The 17,975-nt window shown below is 62.2% G+C and overlaps 1 protein-coding gene across 1 annotated transcript; it reads left to right on the top strand.

Annotated features, from left to right (window-relative positions):
* The first annotated feature begins 864 nt into the window (after positions 1-864).
* EVPL (envoplakin) lies at positions 865-17,752 on the top strand. Its single transcript, XM_036900205.2, has 22 exons — positions 865-1,096; positions 3,368-3,467; positions 3,796-3,950; positions 4,044-4,170; positions 4,750-4,875; positions 5,079-5,117; positions 5,218-5,379; positions 5,453-5,560; positions 5,731-5,826; positions 6,728-6,853; positions 7,263-7,409; positions 7,739-7,893; positions 8,067-8,164; positions 8,451-8,623; positions 10,214-10,392; positions 10,473-10,611; positions 10,736-10,929; positions 11,235-11,385; positions 12,892-12,975; positions 13,068-13,178; positions 13,269-13,361; positions 14,077-17,752. Exons 1-22 carry the CDS (start codon positions 999-1,001, stop codon positions 17,491-17,493), a joined length of 6,078 nt encoding a protein of 2,025 aa, XP_036756100.2. The 5' UTR covers positions 865-998; the 3' UTR covers positions 17,494-17,752.
* The last annotated feature ends 223 nt before the right edge of the window (positions 17,753-17,975 follow it).

Below are 17,975 nucleotides of genomic sequence, written 5' to 3'. Positions count from 1 at the left end.
GAGGGGAAGGCAGCTACCAAGGTGCCCTCCCTGACAACAATGTGAAGACGAGGCTAACAAGCTGGCCCCACCATCAGCCACTCCATCCTTCAGGAAGCCATACGGGCCACTTCTGGCGGGTGGAGTGAGGAGAGGCAGGAAGGAAAACCCAAGGGCTCCCCGGGGGCTCAGCGGCACCTGAAGGCTGACACCGGGGAGCCTTGTGGGGAGAAGCCTAGGGAGAGTCCTGACCCCTCTGCAGCTGGTCTGAGACTCTTCCTGAGGGCCCAGCAAGGCGCGTCCTACCGCATCTGGTCCTGGAGCTGCGCACAGACGGGGTGGCGCCGAGCCAGCCAGCAACATAGGGCAGCGGGATGCTGGGTCATGCGCAGGGGAGCTAGCTGGGTAGTGCCCACCTTTAAAATGTACCTAGTGCCAGTTGTCTGGGACCAATGCCCCCTGGGTGCCTCATCATGCCAGGGCCCTCCCACCCACGCTGGCCTAGCAGAGTGGTCACACCTCCTCCAGCGGGTGGCAGCCGTGGGTGGGAGCCTGCAAGAGCTCTAAGGCCAGGCCTCTGTTTTTGAGTCTGTGCCTGCATGCATGGGTCTGTCTGTCTGGAGGTTTGTGCCTCCTGCACTCAGCTATTTCCCCATCTGGGTGTAATCACTGCTGGCTCCCTCTGGGTGTGTGGGTGTAACAAGTCCAGACCTTCCCTGGGAGTCGGGCAGCCTCAGGCGCCCCGCCTTCTGGACTGTGCCCTTTCCTCCCAAACTGGTTGTGCAGGAGCAGTGTAAGTGGGTGAGCATGGGTGCGTGCGCAACGGCTCTGCTCCCCCAGCTCGCTGCCTCACCTGCAGGGAGGGGCCTCCCAGAAACTGCTTTCCCAGTGCCCAGCTGCCCCACCTTGCCAGAGCCCAGCTGAGCAGCCAGCGAGGACACACGCCTCCTGCCCACCACGCCCGACGGCCCTCCTGCGCCTGCCGAGCCCAGCCTGAGCTGGCACCTGCCTTTAGCACCATGTTCAAGGGGCTGAGCAAAGGCTCCCAAGGGAAGGGGTCCCCGAAGGGCTCCCCAGCCAAGGGCTCCCCTAAGGGCTCCCCCAGCAAGCACAACCGGTGAGCAAGGCTGAAGGAGGGGCTGGGATGGGGGTGGTGCCAGGCCCAGGTGCTCCGGCCACCTGGAGGCAGCAGCCTGGAGCCCAGGACCAGCCCAGCGCTGGCATTTGGTGTCCTGAGGCCAAAGGACGCAGGGGTGGACTCTCCCTTTCCCTTGGCAGGAGGCCGGGGAAGCCCTCGGGCTCCTCACTTTCCCCCCGGGCCCTGCGGGCCACCGGTCCAGGCACTCTCCTGGGGACGTGCTGGACAGGGCCTGAGCAGCTGCGTGCCCTTGCAGGGGGACCGAGGCTGGAACGACTGGCTCCCTGTCCAGGGCTCTGCCCTCAAGGCTCTGTTTGAGTGGGGATGATCCTTGGCACAGGGTGCAGGGTGGGCAGAAGGAGCGAGAAGCCTAGAGGTCGGGTGAGGGCCTGATGCCCGGGAGGCGGGGCTGTGCTGCCTGGGGTCGAAGGGCAGCTGCCCCCACCAGGCTCCCACCTCGGGCCGAGAGTGCTATTCTGGAGCTGGAGTTGATGCCTCTGGGGCGGGGGGTCCGGGGGGGTGCTGTGGGAAAGAGGGAGGGGCCCACAGGCTGGTGGGAGGAGGGACATCCTCAGAGCCTCCCTCAGGTCACCCGGGTCACCCAGCAACCTGCCGGCCCAGCCTGGCTCTCCGAGACCCGCATGCAGATGTGTTCTCCGCTCACTGACCATCAGCCCCCTCTGCAGGGAGGTGGTGGCAGATGGGGGCGGAGATGAAAGGCCTATTACCCGATAGGGATCACGTCAATAACCACGTGGAGGCTGGGCTCCTAGGTGGGCAGAGAGACCCGCTGGAGTAACCTGTCCTTGCCGGGGCTCCCAGGCCCTGCCCAGGGTGGAGTGGGCTCTTCCTGGCAGTGGGAGCAGCCCTTCCAGGAGGATGGGCCTGAGGACGGGGCACCCAGGGCTCAGGACCAGCGGCTCCCAACCCAGGCAGGCTCCTGGGCAGCACATTCCTGACCCGGGGCAGCTCCGTCCACACGGCCTGTCCACTCTGGCCACAGCCCCCAAACAGGGCTCATCACTCCCCTCGTGTGCAATCCATTCATTTGTCGTGTATTTATGGAGCGCCTACCATGTGGCAGGACTATTCTAGGCACTGGGGACGGCGCCTTAAACAGAACAGACAGATCCTCACCTTCCTGGCACCTACATTCTGGTGCAATAAAAACAAACTCCGGGTGCTGGCTGTGCACTGGACGCTTCAGATGGAGTAGTTCTCGTAACACTCGCAATAACACTGTCAGGTCCATGTTAGTAAAGCCCCAATTTACAGAAGAGGAACCTAGGACACAGAGAGGTTGAGTAACTTATCCAAGGCCACGCAGCAGTGTTGATGGAGATGGATCAAACCCATGCTGTCTGGCCGCAGAGTTCTTTCAGACTGGTTTTGCTGGCGCTGCTTCTCTGCCTGAGGGCTTGTCCTCTGACCCCTGACTCAAGGCACAGCTTGGTGAGCCTTCCCTTTCCCCAGAACTGTGACCTCACGAGGTGTTGTGCTCATGAGGTTGGACCACTCTGCTTTCTGTTAGGCCCCAGCGAGTGTGGTGCCTAGGAGGCTTGGAACAGGTGTGTGGAAAACGAGCTCTGGGACCCAGTTCAGGCTCTCCCTCTACTTCTGGCTCGGTGACCTGGAGCAAGGCTAGTCCCAGTCTGGGCCCTGAACCTTCCAGGCTGGAAAATGGTGGGGTGCTCTGGCAACCTCTTGGCCTCCCCCTGCCCCTAAGCTGTGTGGCTCCTCCGGACGGTTGTTAGCCTGGGTGCAGACAGGGCTGGGGTGGAAGTAGGGGGGAGCATGCTTCCGTCCCCTGTCCCCAGCCAGCCCAGCTGCCCCTCCCCAAGGCCCAGCCATGCCTTCTCAGGTATCAGCAGCAGAGCTGGTTATTCACTCCCTCCCGGGGCCTGCCGCCCTCCAGCCCCAGGAAGCGGCAGAGAGCTGGGTGGGGGTGGGACCTCACTGCTGGGACAGTGGTGTCGACCTGCGTCATTGCGGCACACACCCGGAGCCCCCGCTTTCTGAGCCCTCGTATGAGGATAGTACTCCCCCACCCAGGACAAGGCACCTCACAGCCTCCTGCAGAGACACAGGGCTGCCCGGGTCTGGGACTCCTCCCTCTAGGGCAGTGAGCCTCGCTCTAGGGCAGGACAGGGCAGAAAGTGTCAGGGGACCCCACCCAGGTGGGTAGACCCTCCCAAGGGGAAGAAAGGGGCCTTTTCAACATGCTGCCTGCTGTCCCCACCCCACCCCTAGGGCTGCCACCCAGGAGCTGGCCCTGCTCATCTCCCGCATGCAGGCCAGCGCTGACCAGGTGGAGAGGGATGTCCTGGAGACCCAGAAGAAGCTACAGCAGGTGAGGCAAAGGCACGGGGGCGCGGGAGGTGGTCCCTGGGATGCCCGCTGGTGGTGGTGAAGTGGACCTGACAGCCCTTGTCCTTCACTGGCCATCCCCAAGCACAGTGGGGGAGAGGGCTTGGTCCTCCTTCTCTGCTGAGTTCCCAACCTGGGGGGCCAAAGGGGCTCCGGGATGCCCAGGCCTCCCCTGTCCTTGCACCTGCCCCGCAGATGCCCTGGGCCTGCCCTCTGCAGTGTGGGCACTGCGGTTGGCGGGCAGCCGGAGTCCCTCAGGGTGGGGTGCGGGTGGCGGTGAGGGCCAGCAAGGATGCCATCCATGCCCGCAGGACCGGCTGCGCAGCGAGCAGAGCCAGGCCCTGCAGCACCGGCAGGAGGCGGGCCGCAGCCTGAAGGAGGCCGAGGTGCTGCTGAAGGACCTCTTCCTGGATGTGGACAAGGCCCAGCGGCTCAAGCACCCACAGGCAGAGGAGATCGAGAAGGAGTGAGTGGGGTGGCGGCTGGGCTCCAGGGCAGAGGTGCTGGGGTCCTGGGCGCCCCAGGCCCAGCCCTGACCCGCCGGCCACCTGTTTGGCAGCATCAAGCAGCTGCACGAGCGGGTGACCCAGGAGTGTGCCGAGTACCGCGCCCTGTATGAGAGGATGGTGCTGCCTCCTGACATGGGGTCCAGGATTGACTGGGCCCGTGTGCTGGAGCAGAAACAGGTCAGGGGCCACCCCAATGTTGGAGCCACCTCAAAGAGCTCCACGTCACACCCGGCATAATCAGACAGCTATATATCATCAGGGGCCTGACAGCATGCTGAGACCTGGGGGTGTTTGGGGGGCTGGGAAGGGAGAAAGCAGAGGAGACAGCATAGCCAGGAAGGCTTCCTGCAGGAGAAGGCCCAGAGGCCTCAGAGAAGCGGGAGGGCTTGGTTGGGTTGAGGTGAAGTGGAGAGAGAGGACATTCCAGAAATAAGGACTAGAGCCTCCCACCTAGAGTCTGGGATGTGCTGGGAAGTGGGATTTGCTGGGCGGGCAGGCAGAGCCAGTCCGCAGCCCCTTCAACAGCAGGTGAGGAGCTGGGCTTTGATACCCAGCAGAAGGGGTGCTGCTGCTGACGGTCAGGGGACATTGAGGGGGCGTGGCAGCACCGGGTCCAAGAGCCTGGCTGGAGGTGTCCAGGAAGGAGGCACTGAGGCCCGGGTGGTGAGGGGGCAGGACAGACCTCCGGCCTATGGGGATGTGGAGAGGGCTCCACCCTGGGCCCTCTGGCTGAGCTGCGCGGGGGCTCTTCTGCAGAAGCAGGTCTCTGAGGGCCACTACGGGCCAGGCGTGGCGGAGCTGGAGCAGCAGATTGCTGAGCACAACATCCTGCAGAAGGAGATGGAGGCCTATGGGCAGCAGCTGCGCAGCCTCATAGGGCCGGTGGGTGAGCCAGCCGTCTGGACGCATCCCCGCCTGGCCCCGCTCCCAGGCCCCTTTTCTCCCATCAGAGCCTGAGCTGGGCCCGACTGGCCCTCTGAGAAAGGGACGGAGGTTGGGGCGCAGTTGGCCTAGGGCCTAGGGTGCAATTTCCCCTGCACCCAGCCCTCACTGGGCCTGTGTTTTCTCCACCCTGGTCGAGGCAGGACGCAGCCCCCATCAGGAACCAATACCGGGACATACTGGTGAGCAGAGGCAGGGATGGCCAGCGGGTGGGCTGGGAGTGGGCAGGGCCAGCACTTCTCTCGCTACCCCTCTCCTCTCCCCACCTCTCGCCAAGCACAGAAGGCGGCCTCGTGGCGCGGGCAGAGCCTGGGCAGCCTGTACACGCACCTGCAGGGCTGCACACGCCAGCTGAGCGCCCTGGCCCAGCAGCAGCGCCGCATCCTGCAGCAGGACTGGAGCGACCTCATGGCGGACCCCGAGGGCGTGCGGCGGGAGTACGAGGTCAGTAGGGTGAGTGGGACGGAGGGGGACAGGGACCTGCTCAGCCTCACTCCGGCTCCCCCGTCCTCTCTAGCACTTCAAGCAGCAGGAGCTGCTCAGCCAGGAGCAGTGCGTGAACCAGCTGGAGGACGACGGCGAGCGCATGGTGGAGCTCGGGCACCCAGCTGTGGGGCCCATCCAGGTGCCAAGGCCCAGCTGCTCCCCATCACTGCTGGGAGTCCCACTCCCTCAATCCAGGGCTTCCCAGGAAGGCTAGAGAGAGGGAGAGGCGGCCCACAGCAGGGACAGGGCTGGGGGACGGACGGGCGGACCAGGGACCGTGGTCCAAAGGCTCCCTTCTGCTGTCCCCAGGCCCACCAGGAGGCCCTGAAGATGGAGTGGCAGAACTTCCTGAACCTGTGCATCTGCCAGGAGAGCCAGCTACGGCACGTGGAGGACTACCGCAGGGTGCGCCTGAGGGCAGGGCCGGGCAGGGGGGCCCGGGCAGGGTGGGCAGCCACCAGGGCCAGCCGGGGCACAGAGGTGCCCGAGGACCCCACAGGACACGATCCATCATAGGAAACAAGGCACCTCATAAAAATGGCAGAGCTGTACCATTGTCACGAGGTCCCACAGGGAAAATAGTGCCATGCAAACATTCTTAACAAGGTGATCTACTGCTCTGAGGGGAGTAGAAGTTGGTTCTTACAGGCGAAGAAAAATCTTGTTATTTTTATGCATAAACACAGATACACACATGTAAAGGGTAGACAGCATGTCTGTGGGATTAAGGTTTCCTGGAGGTGGTGGGAAGAGCAAGGAAAACTTGTCCAGAAAGGCTTCTTAGAAGGGACAAGAATTGTAAAAAAGTGTTGAGAAACATTGATATACACAGATTTTTTTTTGTAATTTCTCCCCAAAATGTTTCATATACTTTGAGACAAAAGCCAAATTTTTCTTTTCTCTTTTCTTTTTTAATGTTTTCCTATATAACCACAATACCATCATCACACCCACGGACAAGAATTCCGTAATATTGCCCAACCACTGGATGTGTGTTTAAGAGCACATTCCCAGCTTCTAATCCGGGACTGGGAGAAGTGCAGCCAGATGCCCTGGCACCCACCCAGGGTACCCGCCAGGAGGATTCCAGGGGAAGGGAGTGAGGCAGGAGGGACAAAAGCCACAGTGTTTTATGACACTAAAAGAAATCAAGATCAGTGAAGGCGATACCCCATTTGCAGAGCATTCCTGTCACCTAGGCCCCGCTGCCTGGGTGGGGAGCCCAGTGGTGTAGGCAACGGGCAGTTTGCCTGTAGCTGGGTTGCAGGGTGGGGGGGCTCTGTTCTTGACTACCCACCAACCTTAGTTCCAGGAAGAGGCCGACTCCATCAGCCAAACCCTGGCAAAGCTTAACTCCAGCCTGGACACCCAGTGTAGCCCTGCCCCTGGGGGCCCCCCTGGTACCCCCACAGAGCTGCTGCAACAGCTGGAGGTAAATCGGTCCCACCTGGCCATCTGTACCCCACTCCTGGAATGGGGCCTGCCTGTGTGTCTGGGCTTCACCCACCCCAGCCTGGGGGACAGGAGAAAGGGGTCTTCTCCAGCAGGAGGAGGCTGGTCTGCTACCACAAGCCCATTTCTGCTCTGGACCGCGGCCTCCTCACATATGGTGTGATAGGGGCCATCTGGCCTCTGAGGCCCCTCCAGCTCTGGGGGCCTGGGTGATGCTGGGCAGCCCCCACCCCACGCCAACCAGCAGACCCCAGGGGAGCCCCTTTTACTTTGCTGACTTAAAGACCCTGTCTTTGTGAAGGCCAGACCCCGGGCCTTCCTGCGGGGCAGGTATGAGGCTGGCCAGTGGTGGGGCCAGGCCTGAGCTCCCACTGCCTGGGACCCTGCAGGCAGAGCAGCAGCAGCTGGCCATCGCCGAGAAGACTGTTGGGGACCTGCAGCGGCAGAGCCAGGAGGTGGCCCCTCTGCAGCAGCGCAGGACCCCTCCCCAGCAGCCCCTGCAAGTGGACAGCATCTGTGACTGGGACTCTGGAGAAGTAGGGGCTCTGCCCTTCCTGCCCCTGGCCCCACCCAGCACCCCCCTTCCACCCCATCCGTGCCCCCTGCAGTCCCATGGCTGCCCCTCACCTCCCCACTTCCACCCAGCCCCTGCTCCGCTCCTGCCCAGCCCCAGACCAGTCCCAGCCGCGCCCTGCCTCTGGTCTCTCGCTGTCCCTACCCCAGGATCCCCTGCCCTTATTCCTGCCCCTGCCCCAACTCCTGTCCCCCACCTGTTCCTGTCCCAGCCCCTACTCCATCTTGGCCTTTGTCCCTTCTCTGGCCCCTGCCCCTGAGCCTGCATGAGCCCCTTCCCACTGTCCCCCAGGTGCAGCTGCTGCGGGGTGAGCGGTATACGCTGAAGGACAACACGGACCCGCACACCTGGGTCGTGCAGGGCCCAGGTGGGGAGACCAAGCATGCCCCAGCCGCCTGCTTCTGCATCCCGGCTCCAGACCCTGCAGCCGTGGCCAGGGCCTCCAAGTGGGTCTGCCGAGGGATACTCAGGGGCAGGAGGCAGGCTTTGGGCCCAGACCTGGCCCTGTGGTGTTGGAGGCCATTGCCTGGCCTTTGCCTGGGCCAGTGACTGCCGGGGCTGGGGGAGTGTCCAGGGGAGAGAGGAGGTGCATCCCGCTCTAATCACCTCTTTGTTCCAGGCTGGCCTCAGAGCTGCAGGCCCTGAAGCAGAAGTTGGCCACAGTCCAGAGCCATGTGAAGGACAGTGCTGTGCACCCCTTACGACATGGCCAGCAGGGTACCAAGGGCTGGCCGGGGACCTGGGGCAGTGCTGGGATACAGGGAGTAGATTCCTACTTTGGCCACTCTAAGGGGAGCTGCGATGAGCAGGGGTGACCCTGGATTAGGGACCCTGCTCTGGGAACTCCATCTCTTGGGTTGGCAGTCTCCTAGGGCTATCCCTCTCTCAGTTCAGCCCTCCTTCCTACCCCACACTGTACCCTCTGTAGGCACTCAGGGAGGGGCCCCTCAGGCAGACAGTTGGGAGTAGGCCCTGGACCCTCACAGGCACCCTATCTCCCCAGCTCCGACCAACTCAGCCCCAGTCGACCCACAGGCCAGGAAGCTCCTGACACAGATGACCCAGCTGGACAGGGACCTGGGGCAGATAGAGGAGCAGGTGCTGGCCTGGGCCCGGGCCCCGCTGAGCCGCTCAGCTCCGCTGGAGGACCTGGAGGGTCGCATCCAAAGCCACAAGGTGGGTAAGCAAGGACGGCCAGGAGAAGAAATGGGCCCACCCTGGGGGTGCACAGACTGAAGACAAGTAAGTGTGTGAGCACCCAGGGACCCACGGAGGGGGAAGGGAGGGGACAGTCCCGGGCTCAGACAAGTTGGGTCCCATCCTGGCTCCTCCACAGACCACCTTTGTGACCTTGGGCAATTCACTTAATCTCTCTGGGCCTTGGTTTCCTTGTCCCTGGAAACAGGCACAATAATACCCAGCTCATCCGGCTGTCCTGAGGATGGAGTGTAAGGCCTGGGAAGGTTCTAGATGGGAAAGGCTCATAGTAAAGGTCCTACACTGCACCCCCGGGAGGTGTTCTGGGGCAGGAGGATCCTGAGAACAGCAAAAACCACCTTAGGGGTGATCTTTCCCAGAAAGCAGGCGGGGGCCTCGGGAGGAGCTGCAGTGTGTGCAAACGTGATCACAAGGCCTCTGTGAGCCGCAAGGGCAGTGGGGACCCTGGGTGAGGGACCCTGCCCTGGGAATTCCATCTCCTGGGTTGGCAAGCTCCTAGGGCTATCCCTCCCTCAGTTCTCTGCACCTGCCTGTGGCCCTCAACAATGTCCCACACTGTGGCCTTTCCTGCCCCACACTTGACCTCTGAAGAGCCAGTAGTGAATGCCAACCTTCCCCGCACCTGGGGGTTCTGTCCTTCCAATCCAGTTTCTACGCAGGCTTGGCTTTTCAGAATTTGAGTCACGTCGTTCACGTTGTGCAGCTCTGTATTTTCACCCCACCATATAGTGTAGCTAGTAGCAGGCAGCCTTCCCCGGGGCAGAGGGCTGGAAGGAGTGGTACACTGGGTCCAGAGGCCGATGATGAGGTGGACATGAGCATGCAGGGTGTCTATTAGGATCCCATGGGCGCAACACCTGCGGGGTGGGAGAGGGGACAGGAGTGTCGGAAGGAGGCAACATGCACTGACGTGGACTCAGCGAAGACCTGCAGCCCTAGGGACGCTCTGGAGCTGATGGAGGGCTAGGCCTTCGTACCCCACGCTGCTGAGTCCCTGTTCAGGACTGGCCTGGGACATGGAGGCTCTCTTGAGCCTAGGCAGCGCCCACACAGCTCCTTGGGTTTGGAAGTCACAGCACCTTCCATCAGGGCTCTTGGGGGACTGCGGGAAGTCCAGTTAGACTGGAAGGTAGGCAGTGCATGGCACAGAGTTGGCACAATGACTTATGGAACAAATGAGCAAAGAACTGACTAATGAATGAACAAAATAAGCCCGAGTGGACAAAGCTAGGGCTTTGCTGTCTGAAGGTTTTGTGAACAGGACAGTGACATGAAGGTGGGCACCTGTGCGCCTGGAGCTGCTGAGCTCCTGACACCAGGGTATCATTTCATCCTTCCATCAATCATTCTGTAGATGAGGAGATGGAGGGTCAGAGAGGTTGACCTGCCCCAGGTCATCTACACAGAGGCTGTGCCCTGATTTCTGGCCTGGGTCTGAGCATGTACCCACCACACTCTCAGGCCTCATGGGCAGAGTTAAGTTGACCTGGCAGGAGGACCCACCTGCTCAGAGCAGAGATCTCTGACCCTCATGCTGCCCTGTCTCAGGACACAGTGCAGCGGCTGCAGAACCTGGGAGCAGAGAAGGAGGCCGCCCAGCAGGAGTGTGAGGAGTCTCTGTCTGCACGGCCTGTGGGCCCTGATGCTCTGCACCTGCCTGTGGCCCTCAACAATGTCAAGAACAAGTACAGAGACATGCAGATTCTCTGCAACCTCTATGGAGAGAAGTGAGTGCTCCGGGGCAGCTGGGCAGGGCAGCATGGGTGTGGCCGAGAGGGCATCTGACCATCAACCCCTTCCACGGCAGAGCCATGGCCGCCCTGGGTCTGGAACGGCAGATCCAGGACGCAGACAGGGTCATCCGAGGCTTTGAGTCTTCCCTGGTGCAGGAGGCCCCCATCCCTGCTGGCCCGGGTGCACTGCAGGAAAGGGTCGGCGAGCTTCAGGTAAGGGCTGGGCCTTCTGGTGGGAGGGGGCATAGCCTGCTAAGCATTCAGGGGCAGATGGTGGGTGATGTGGTGTCTTACGAAGCCACGAGGGTGCACCATGCTGTGTCCCCTTCTCCCCCAGCGCCAGCGGAAGGAGCTGCTGGGGCAGCGGGCCTGTGTGCTGGGGCTGCACCGGGAGCTGAAGGCCACTGAGCACGCGTGTAGCGCGCTGCAGAACAATTTCCACGAGTTCTGCCAGGACTTGCCTCGCCAGCAGCGCCAGGTGCGGGCCCTCACCGACCGCTACCACGCCGTAGGGGACCAGCTGGACCTGCGGTGAGTGGTTGGGCCGTTAGGGCTCGAGGCATGCCCCTCGTGCATGGCAGCCGCTGCTGACAAGCTGTGTGCCCTCGGGTGGTGACTTCACCCCCCTCAGGCTGTCTCGCTACTTCTAAAATGGGACGGCAGCACAGCAGGATTCTCCCACGGTGCGCCTGGCGGACACCGCCCAGTCCAGCTCTGAATGCTCAGCTCCAGCCAAGGGCCAGGGTTAGGGGATCAGCATGGTGGGTCGCTCAGGCCTCCTGACCCGTCCCCAGGGGGCACCTCTCACCTCTGCTCTGGACCTTATCCCCCTGCAGGGAGAAGATGGTGCAGGATGCCAGCCTCACCTACCAGCAGTTCAAGAACTGCAGGGACAACCTGAGCTCCTGGCTGGAGCACGTGCCCGGCAACCAGGTGTGGCCCAGTGACGGGCCCAGCCAGATCTCCTACAAGCTGCAGGAGCAGAAGGTGAGGGGCTGAGGCTGCTGGCAACCTGGGGGCAGGTCAGGCCCCTGCCCAGAGCTAGGGCCTCAAGTGTGCCTCACCACCTCGGCCCTCACAGGGAGAACCGCCTGTGCATGGGGGCCCCCTAGTGGCCAGTGTTCCAAGAGCCCTCAAAGCTCAGTCAGGCCAGATGCCTTGAGTCACCCTCCCCCAGGGCTCTACTTGGCCCACAGGAATGGCCAGCGCATCCCAGGCCGGTCCGACGGGGGCAGTGGGCTTCATGCTCCAGGGGTTCCAACTCCTACTGCACCCCTACTGTTCTTCATGCTTGCCAAGCCCCTACCATGTACTTTCAATGGACAGAGACTAGGGGTGCACTCAAGTCTGGGGTGGGGACTGGTGTGTCCCAGGCCATGATGCTGGTAAGTGCTTTGGTGGAGAAGCCAGAGTGCCCTGGGGGCCCGCTGCAGGACCCTGTGGGGTCAGGGCCAGGGGTCTGGAAGGAACCAACTTCTGAGCTGAGGCCAGAGGAACAGATAGGATGGCTGACTAGAGGGGGCGAAGGGTCCCAAGTGGGTCAGGGGAAAGGAGGGGCTCATGGGTCAGAATGACCAGGGTGCAGGCCCTTTCAAGGAGTAGGAAGGAGGCCGGACCCCATCCTGAGGGTGACGGGGAAGCTGGTCGGGCCCCAGGTTCTGTCTGGGGCACCTGGGAAGGCAGGGCGCACCTACCTGAGTTAGGGAGCACCAGGAACAGAGCACAGTTGGGGGGAAGCAGGGAAGTCAGTCAGGTTGTGCTGAGTTGAGGTGCCCAAACAGCCAGGGGAAGATGGACGTTGCAGGTGGGAGTATGGGGCAGTGGTGAGCTGGGGCTGCCTGTGGGGTGTGCAGGAGAGCAGAGATGGGCCTGGGCTAGAAGGATGGGGACACCCATGGAGAGCACAGGAAATAAAGTCAGGCAGGGGGCTTGGGACAGAGATTCTGAGCCCCGGCTGCAGATTGGAATCAGGGAGCTTTGAGACATCCCTGTGCCAAAACCCCAGCCTAGACCGATTCAATTAGAATCACTGGGGCCAGGGCATCAGTTTTGTTTTTTTTTAAGTCCCCAAGTAAATAAAAGGGGCAGTAAGGGTTAAGAACTACTGTGACAGTGGTTCTCAGAGTGGTCCCCGAGCCACAGCACCAACAGTGCCTAGAAACTTGTCAGAAATGCAGATCGCAGGCCCCAGCCCAGACCTGCTCCATCAGAAACTCAGGGGTGAGTCTCTGTTTTAACAAGCCCTCCAGGTGACTCTGATGCCCAGCACGGTGTGAGAGCCGCTGTCCTGGGACATAACTCTGAGCAGCACTAGGCAGAAGAAAGGGACTCTGCCCAGGGAAGGAAGGGAGAAAACCAGGAAAGGAGAAGGCCAGGACAAGGCCATTTCCCACCCAACCCGTCCTGCTGCCGCGGCTGCTGGCCCCCCTGCCTCTGGAGGCACCTGGCTGGGGGAGAGCCTGACCATCCCGGCTCCCGCCTCTTCCCCGGCAGAGGCTGCTGCAGGAGATCCAGGGCCATGAGCAGGACAGAGCTGCGGCGTGCCGTCTCTCCCAGGAGCTGCAGGCAGCTCTCCAGGTGAGTAGTGTCACTTCGGATTGTCCCTCTTTATCCCCATCCGTAGCTTCCCCCACTGACCACCAGCCTGCTGTCCTTCCCTCCCTGCTCAGGACTATGTGCTGCAGGCAGACACCTACTGCTATTCCCTGGAGCCCACGCGGGCAGGGCCAGCCCCCAAGAGACCCCGAGCGGCTCCCCTGCAGGAGAGCATCCAGGCCCAGGTGAGACGGGACCCAGCAGGCTTGCCTGCTCCACGGCCTCTGAGGTGAGAGCTGACCTGCCCCCGCCTTTTCTCCTTTTGGCCTCTCCAGGAGAAGGACCTGACTAAAGCCTATACTGAGTTTGCAGCTGCCCACCAGCAGCAGCTGCACAGGCTGGAGTTTGCCAGAAAGATGCTGGAGAAGGTATAGAGACGATGCTCCGTCCCCGCGTTGGGCAGCATGGCCTGCCGTCAACCTGGCAGTCTTCCCTTCCTCCTTGCCATGCAGCCTGCAGCCCAGGGCAGCCTCAGTGGCCCGAGCGGGTGCAGCTCCCTGCCTCCCCTGGCAGCTCTAACAGGCTGGCATCTTCGCAGAGTCAGGCCCTGGAGATGTTATTCAGGGTGGTCATAGCTTAGCCACTGGGCAGTCCCCCATTGGGGAAAAGAGAAAGTCCCTGCAAGGTCTTCAGCCTTAGGATGAGTTGCAGTGGGAAAGAGGCCACCTAGGTCTCTATCCCTCGGTGACCGGGAGCCAGAAGCCCTCTGTGACTTTGGTGACTGGCTGAGGGACTCCCCAGCTTCCTCCTACCCTCAGCCATACTCCAGCATCCCCCAGAGGAGTGTGAGCCCACTTCCAGGAGCTTGGGAGGAAGGGGAAGGAAGGGAAATGCTTGGAAGGGAGACCTTGTCCTATTTGCATGTTCAAGTGCAAACTCGGCCTGATCCCTGCCTTGCACCCTAATATGGCATTGATAGGTCCTCTCCAAGTGCTGTCTCTGAGCATCTCAGGTCTGCAGCTCCACCTCCCAGACCTCCCAGGCAGTCTCAGGAAGCAGAGTGGGGACCCTGATCTCAGGGGGATGAAGCTTACCTCTTTCCTACCACCCCAGCACTTGCCCCTTCTTCCTCTCGTGCTGCAGAAGGAGCTCAGTGACGACATCCAGGTGACCCATGATGCACAAGCAGGGAAGGAGGCAGAGGCCCTGAAGTCCCAGCTGGAGGAGGAGAGGAAGCGGGTGGCCCGGGTGCAGCAGGAGCTGGAGGAGCAGAGGAACCAGTTACTGAAGTTGAAAACCCAGCAGCCCTTGGAGAGGCTGGAAGAGAGGGAAGTGGTGGAGTTCTACCGGGACCCCCAGCTGGAAAGCAGCCTGTCCAGGGTGAACTCCCAGGTGGAAGACGAGGGCAGGAAGCGGGCCGTCCTGCAAGCAGACTTGGAGGTAGTGGCCCAGAAGGTCGTCCAGCTGGAGAGCAAGAGGAGGGATGTGCAGCCTCATCTGCTGACCAAGGAGGTCACCCAGATTGAGCGGGACCCTGGCCTGGAAAGCCAAGTGTCGCAGCTCAGCAGTGAGACCCAGCACCTGCGGGAAGAGAACATTGCTGTCTTGGCCCGGCTGGAGGAGCTAAAGGAGGAGCTGCTGGCCCTTGAGCAGAAGGAGGCAAACGTGAAGGAAAAGGTCGTGGTGAAAGAAGTGGTCAAGGTGGAGAAGGACCTGGAGATGGTCAAGGCGATCCAGGCCCTGAGGCTGCGGACTGAGGAGGATGCTGCACAGAGGAAGGGGGCAGAGGCAGCCGTGGCCAAGCTGCAGGCTCGCATTAAAGACCTGGAGCGGGCAATCAGCGCTGTGGAGCCTAAGGTGATCGTGAAGGAGGTGAGGAAGGTGGAGCAGGACCCGGGCCTTCTCAAAGAGGTGTCCCAGCTGAGGAACCTTCTCGAGGAGGCGAGAAGTAAGAATGAGACGCTGGCCCAGGAGCTGCAGGGACTGCACAGCAAGCACAGCGTGGTAGAGAAGCAGAAGCCCAAAGTGGAATTCCAGGAGCGTGTCCACGAGACCTTCCACGTGGCCCCGGAGACAGAGCAGGAGATGGTTCGGCTCAGGGCTGAGCTGCAGGAAACCGCCAGCAAGAGGAGCAGGGTGGAGGGAGAGGTGGGGCGGCTGCTGGCAGAGCTGGCTGTCCTGCGCTCCCAGAAGCCCGAGGTGGAGTACAAGCAGGTGACACAGGAGGTGGTGAAGCACGAGAGGAGCCCTGAGGTGCTGCGGGAGATCGACCGCCTGAAGGCTCAGCTCAACGAGCTGGTCAACGGCAGCGGGCGGGCCCAGGAGCAGCTCATCCGGCTGCGGGGGCAGCGCGACGAGTGGAGGCGGGAGCGGTCCAAGGTGGAGACCAAGACGGTGAACAAGGAGGTGGTGCGCCACCAGAAGGACCCCGTCCTGGAGAAGGAGGCTGCACGGCTCCGCCAGGAGGTGCGAGAAGCAGCTCAGAAGAGGCGCGCCATGGAGGATGTTGTCTACGAGCTGCAGAACAAGTACCTGCTGCTGGAGAGGAGGCGGCCCGAGGAGAAGGTGGTGGTGCAGGAAGTGGTGGTCACCCAGAAGGACCCGAAGCTCCGCGAGGACCACGGCCGGCTGAGCCGGACTTTGGATGAGGAGGCGGGCCGGCGGCGGCAGCTGGAGCGGGAGGTGCAGCAGCTGCGGGCCGGCGTGGAGGAGAAGGAGGGCCTGCTCAGCTTCCAGGAGGACCTCGGCAAGAAGCTGGCTGCGGAGAAGGAGCGGCGGCAGCTGACCTTGAGGATCCAGGAGCTGGAGAGGCGGCCTGCTGCGGCGCAGGAGAAGATCGTCATGGAAGAGGTAGTCAAGCTGGAGAAAGACCCAGATCTGGAGGAGTCCACGGAGGCCCTGCGGCAGGACCTGGACCAGGAGAAAACCCGGGTGATGGAGTTGCATCGGGAGTGCAAGAACCTGCAGGTCCAGATCGACATCCTCCAGAAAACCAAATCTCAGGAGAAGACTATCTACAAGGAAGTGATCTTGGTAGAGAAAGACCGGGTGCTGGAGGGGGAGCGGTCCCGGGTGTGGGAGGCGCTCAACAGGGAGCGCGTGGCCCGGCAGAACCGGGAGAAGGAGGTGCTGCACCTGCAGGAGCGGATTGACGGGGCCGAGGCGCTGAGGAGGACCTGGTCCCGGGAGGAGGCTGAGCTCCGGAAGGCCCGCGACCAGGCCAGCCAGGAACACAGCCAGCTGCAGCAGGAGCTGCAGGAGCTGGAGAGGCAGAAGCAGCGAGCGGTGCTCCAGCTGCAGGAGGAGTCCGAGCTGCTCAGCCGGAGGACGGACAGCGAGCGGCAGAAGGCAGCCCAGCGGGACCAGGAGCTCTCGCAGCTCGAGGCAGCCGTCCTCCGCGAGAAAGACCAGATTTACGAGAAGGAGCGGGCCCTCGGGGACCTTCACACCCAGCTGAGCCGAGAGGAGCTCAACCAGGAGACCCAGACGCGAGAGACCAACCTGTCCACCAAGATCGCCATCTTGGAACCTGAGACGGGGAAGGACATGTCCCCGTACGAGGCCTACAAGAGGGGCATCATCGATGGAGGTCAGTACCTCCAGCTCCAGGAGCTCGAGTGTGACTGGGAGGAGGTCACCACCTCGGGACCCCGTGGGGAAGAGTCTGTTCTCCTGGACCGCAAGAGCGGGAGGCAGTACTCCATCGGGGCCGCCCTGCGCTGCCGGCGCATCTCCAAGGAGGAGCACCGTCTCTACAAGGACGGCCAGCTCCCCATCTCCGAGTTTGCCCTGCTTGTGGCGGGAGAGACCAAGCCCTGCTCCTCCCTCTCCATTGGCTCCATCATCTCCAAGTCCCCGCTCGCCTCCCCGGCCCCCCAGAGCTCCAGTTTCTTCTGTCCCAGCTTCTCCCCCGGGCTCAGCGACGACAGCTTCCCCATTGCCGGGGTCTACGACACAACCACAGACAACAAATGCACCGTCAAGATGGCAGTGGCCAAGAACATGCTGGACCCCATCACTGGGCAGAAGCTGCTGGAGGCCCAGGCGGCCACGGGTGGCATCGTGGACCTCCTCAGCCGGGAGCGCTACTCCGTGCACAAGGCCCTGGAGAGGGGGCTGATCGAGAACACCTCGGCGCAGAGGCTGCTCAACGCCCAGAAGGCCTTCACAGGCATCGAGGACCCCATCACCAAGAAGAGGCTGTCGGTGGGCGAGGCCATCCAGAAGGGCTGGATGCCCCCGGAGAGCGCGTTCCCGCACCTGCAGGCGCAGTACCTGACCGGCGGGCTCATCGACCCCAGGAGGACAGGCCGCATCCCGGTCCCCCAGGCTGTGCTCTCTGGGATGATCAGTGAAGAACTGGCGCAGCTCCTGCAGGATGAGGCCAGCTACGAGAAGGATCTGACAGACCCCATCTCCAAGGAGCGGCTGAGCTACAAGGAGGCCATGGGACGTTGCCGGAAAGACCCCCCGAGTGGCCTGCTGCTCCTCCCAGCAGCGCTGGAGGGCTACCACTGCTACCGCACAGCCTCCCCCACCGTACAGCGCTCCCTGTGCTGATGAGGCCACGCCACTCTCACTGGGGGCGTACGAGGGGGAGAGGTAGGGTGCTTGCACCCCTTGCCCCTGGGCAGTCTAATCCGAGGGGGTGGGCTGACTCTGTCTGATCGCTGTTCCATTATTGAAGTCAGTGGTGTTGGGCTCCCTGCCCTAACGTTGATGCCCAATTCCTGCCCAGACCTGAAGTCCCGCAGACCTGATTTTCCTCCCTCCCCCACCCCCTGCTTCCAATAAACTGATTCTGCCAGTGTCTCTTTCACATACGGGAATGCAGAATCGATCTGTCTGCGGCATGAACTCAAGGGAGAGCGTTGCTTGGATCCTTCCCAGGGTAGGGGTAGACGTGCGGGCTTTTCGGAGGATTTTGGTTTCCTGGGCTCCAGCAGGTGGCAGGAAGAGATCATGAGCGGCTCCTCCCTCCGTTTCTGCTCTGTACCTCTCAGTTCCGGCCAGGAACTGTTTCCAGCCCTCTGGCAGCCTCC

The sequence above is a fragment of the Manis pentadactyla genome, chromosome 4, assembly GCF_030020395.1.
Source record: "Manis pentadactyla isolate mManPen7 chromosome 4, mManPen7.hap1, whole genome shotgun sequence".
NCBI classification, from domain to species: Eukaryota; Metazoa; Chordata; class Mammalia; order Pholidota; family Manidae; genus Manis; species Manis pentadactyla.
This window is presented reverse-complemented; position numbering and strand designations above follow the sequence as displayed.

Coding starts and splice junctions, on each gene's coding strand:
- EVPL (XM_036900205.2), top strand. CDS start 999: ATGTTCAAGGGGCTGAGCAAAGGCTCCCAAGGGAAGGGGTCCCCGAAG. Junction 3,951..4,043: donor GCAGAGGAGATCGAGAAGGA/GTGAGTGGGGTG, acceptor CCTGTTTGGCAG/CATCAAGCAGCTGCACGAGC. Junction 10,612..10,735: donor AAAGGGTCGGCGAGCTTCAG/GTAAGGGCTGGG, acceptor CTTCTCCCCCAG/CGCCAGCGGAAGGAGCTGCT.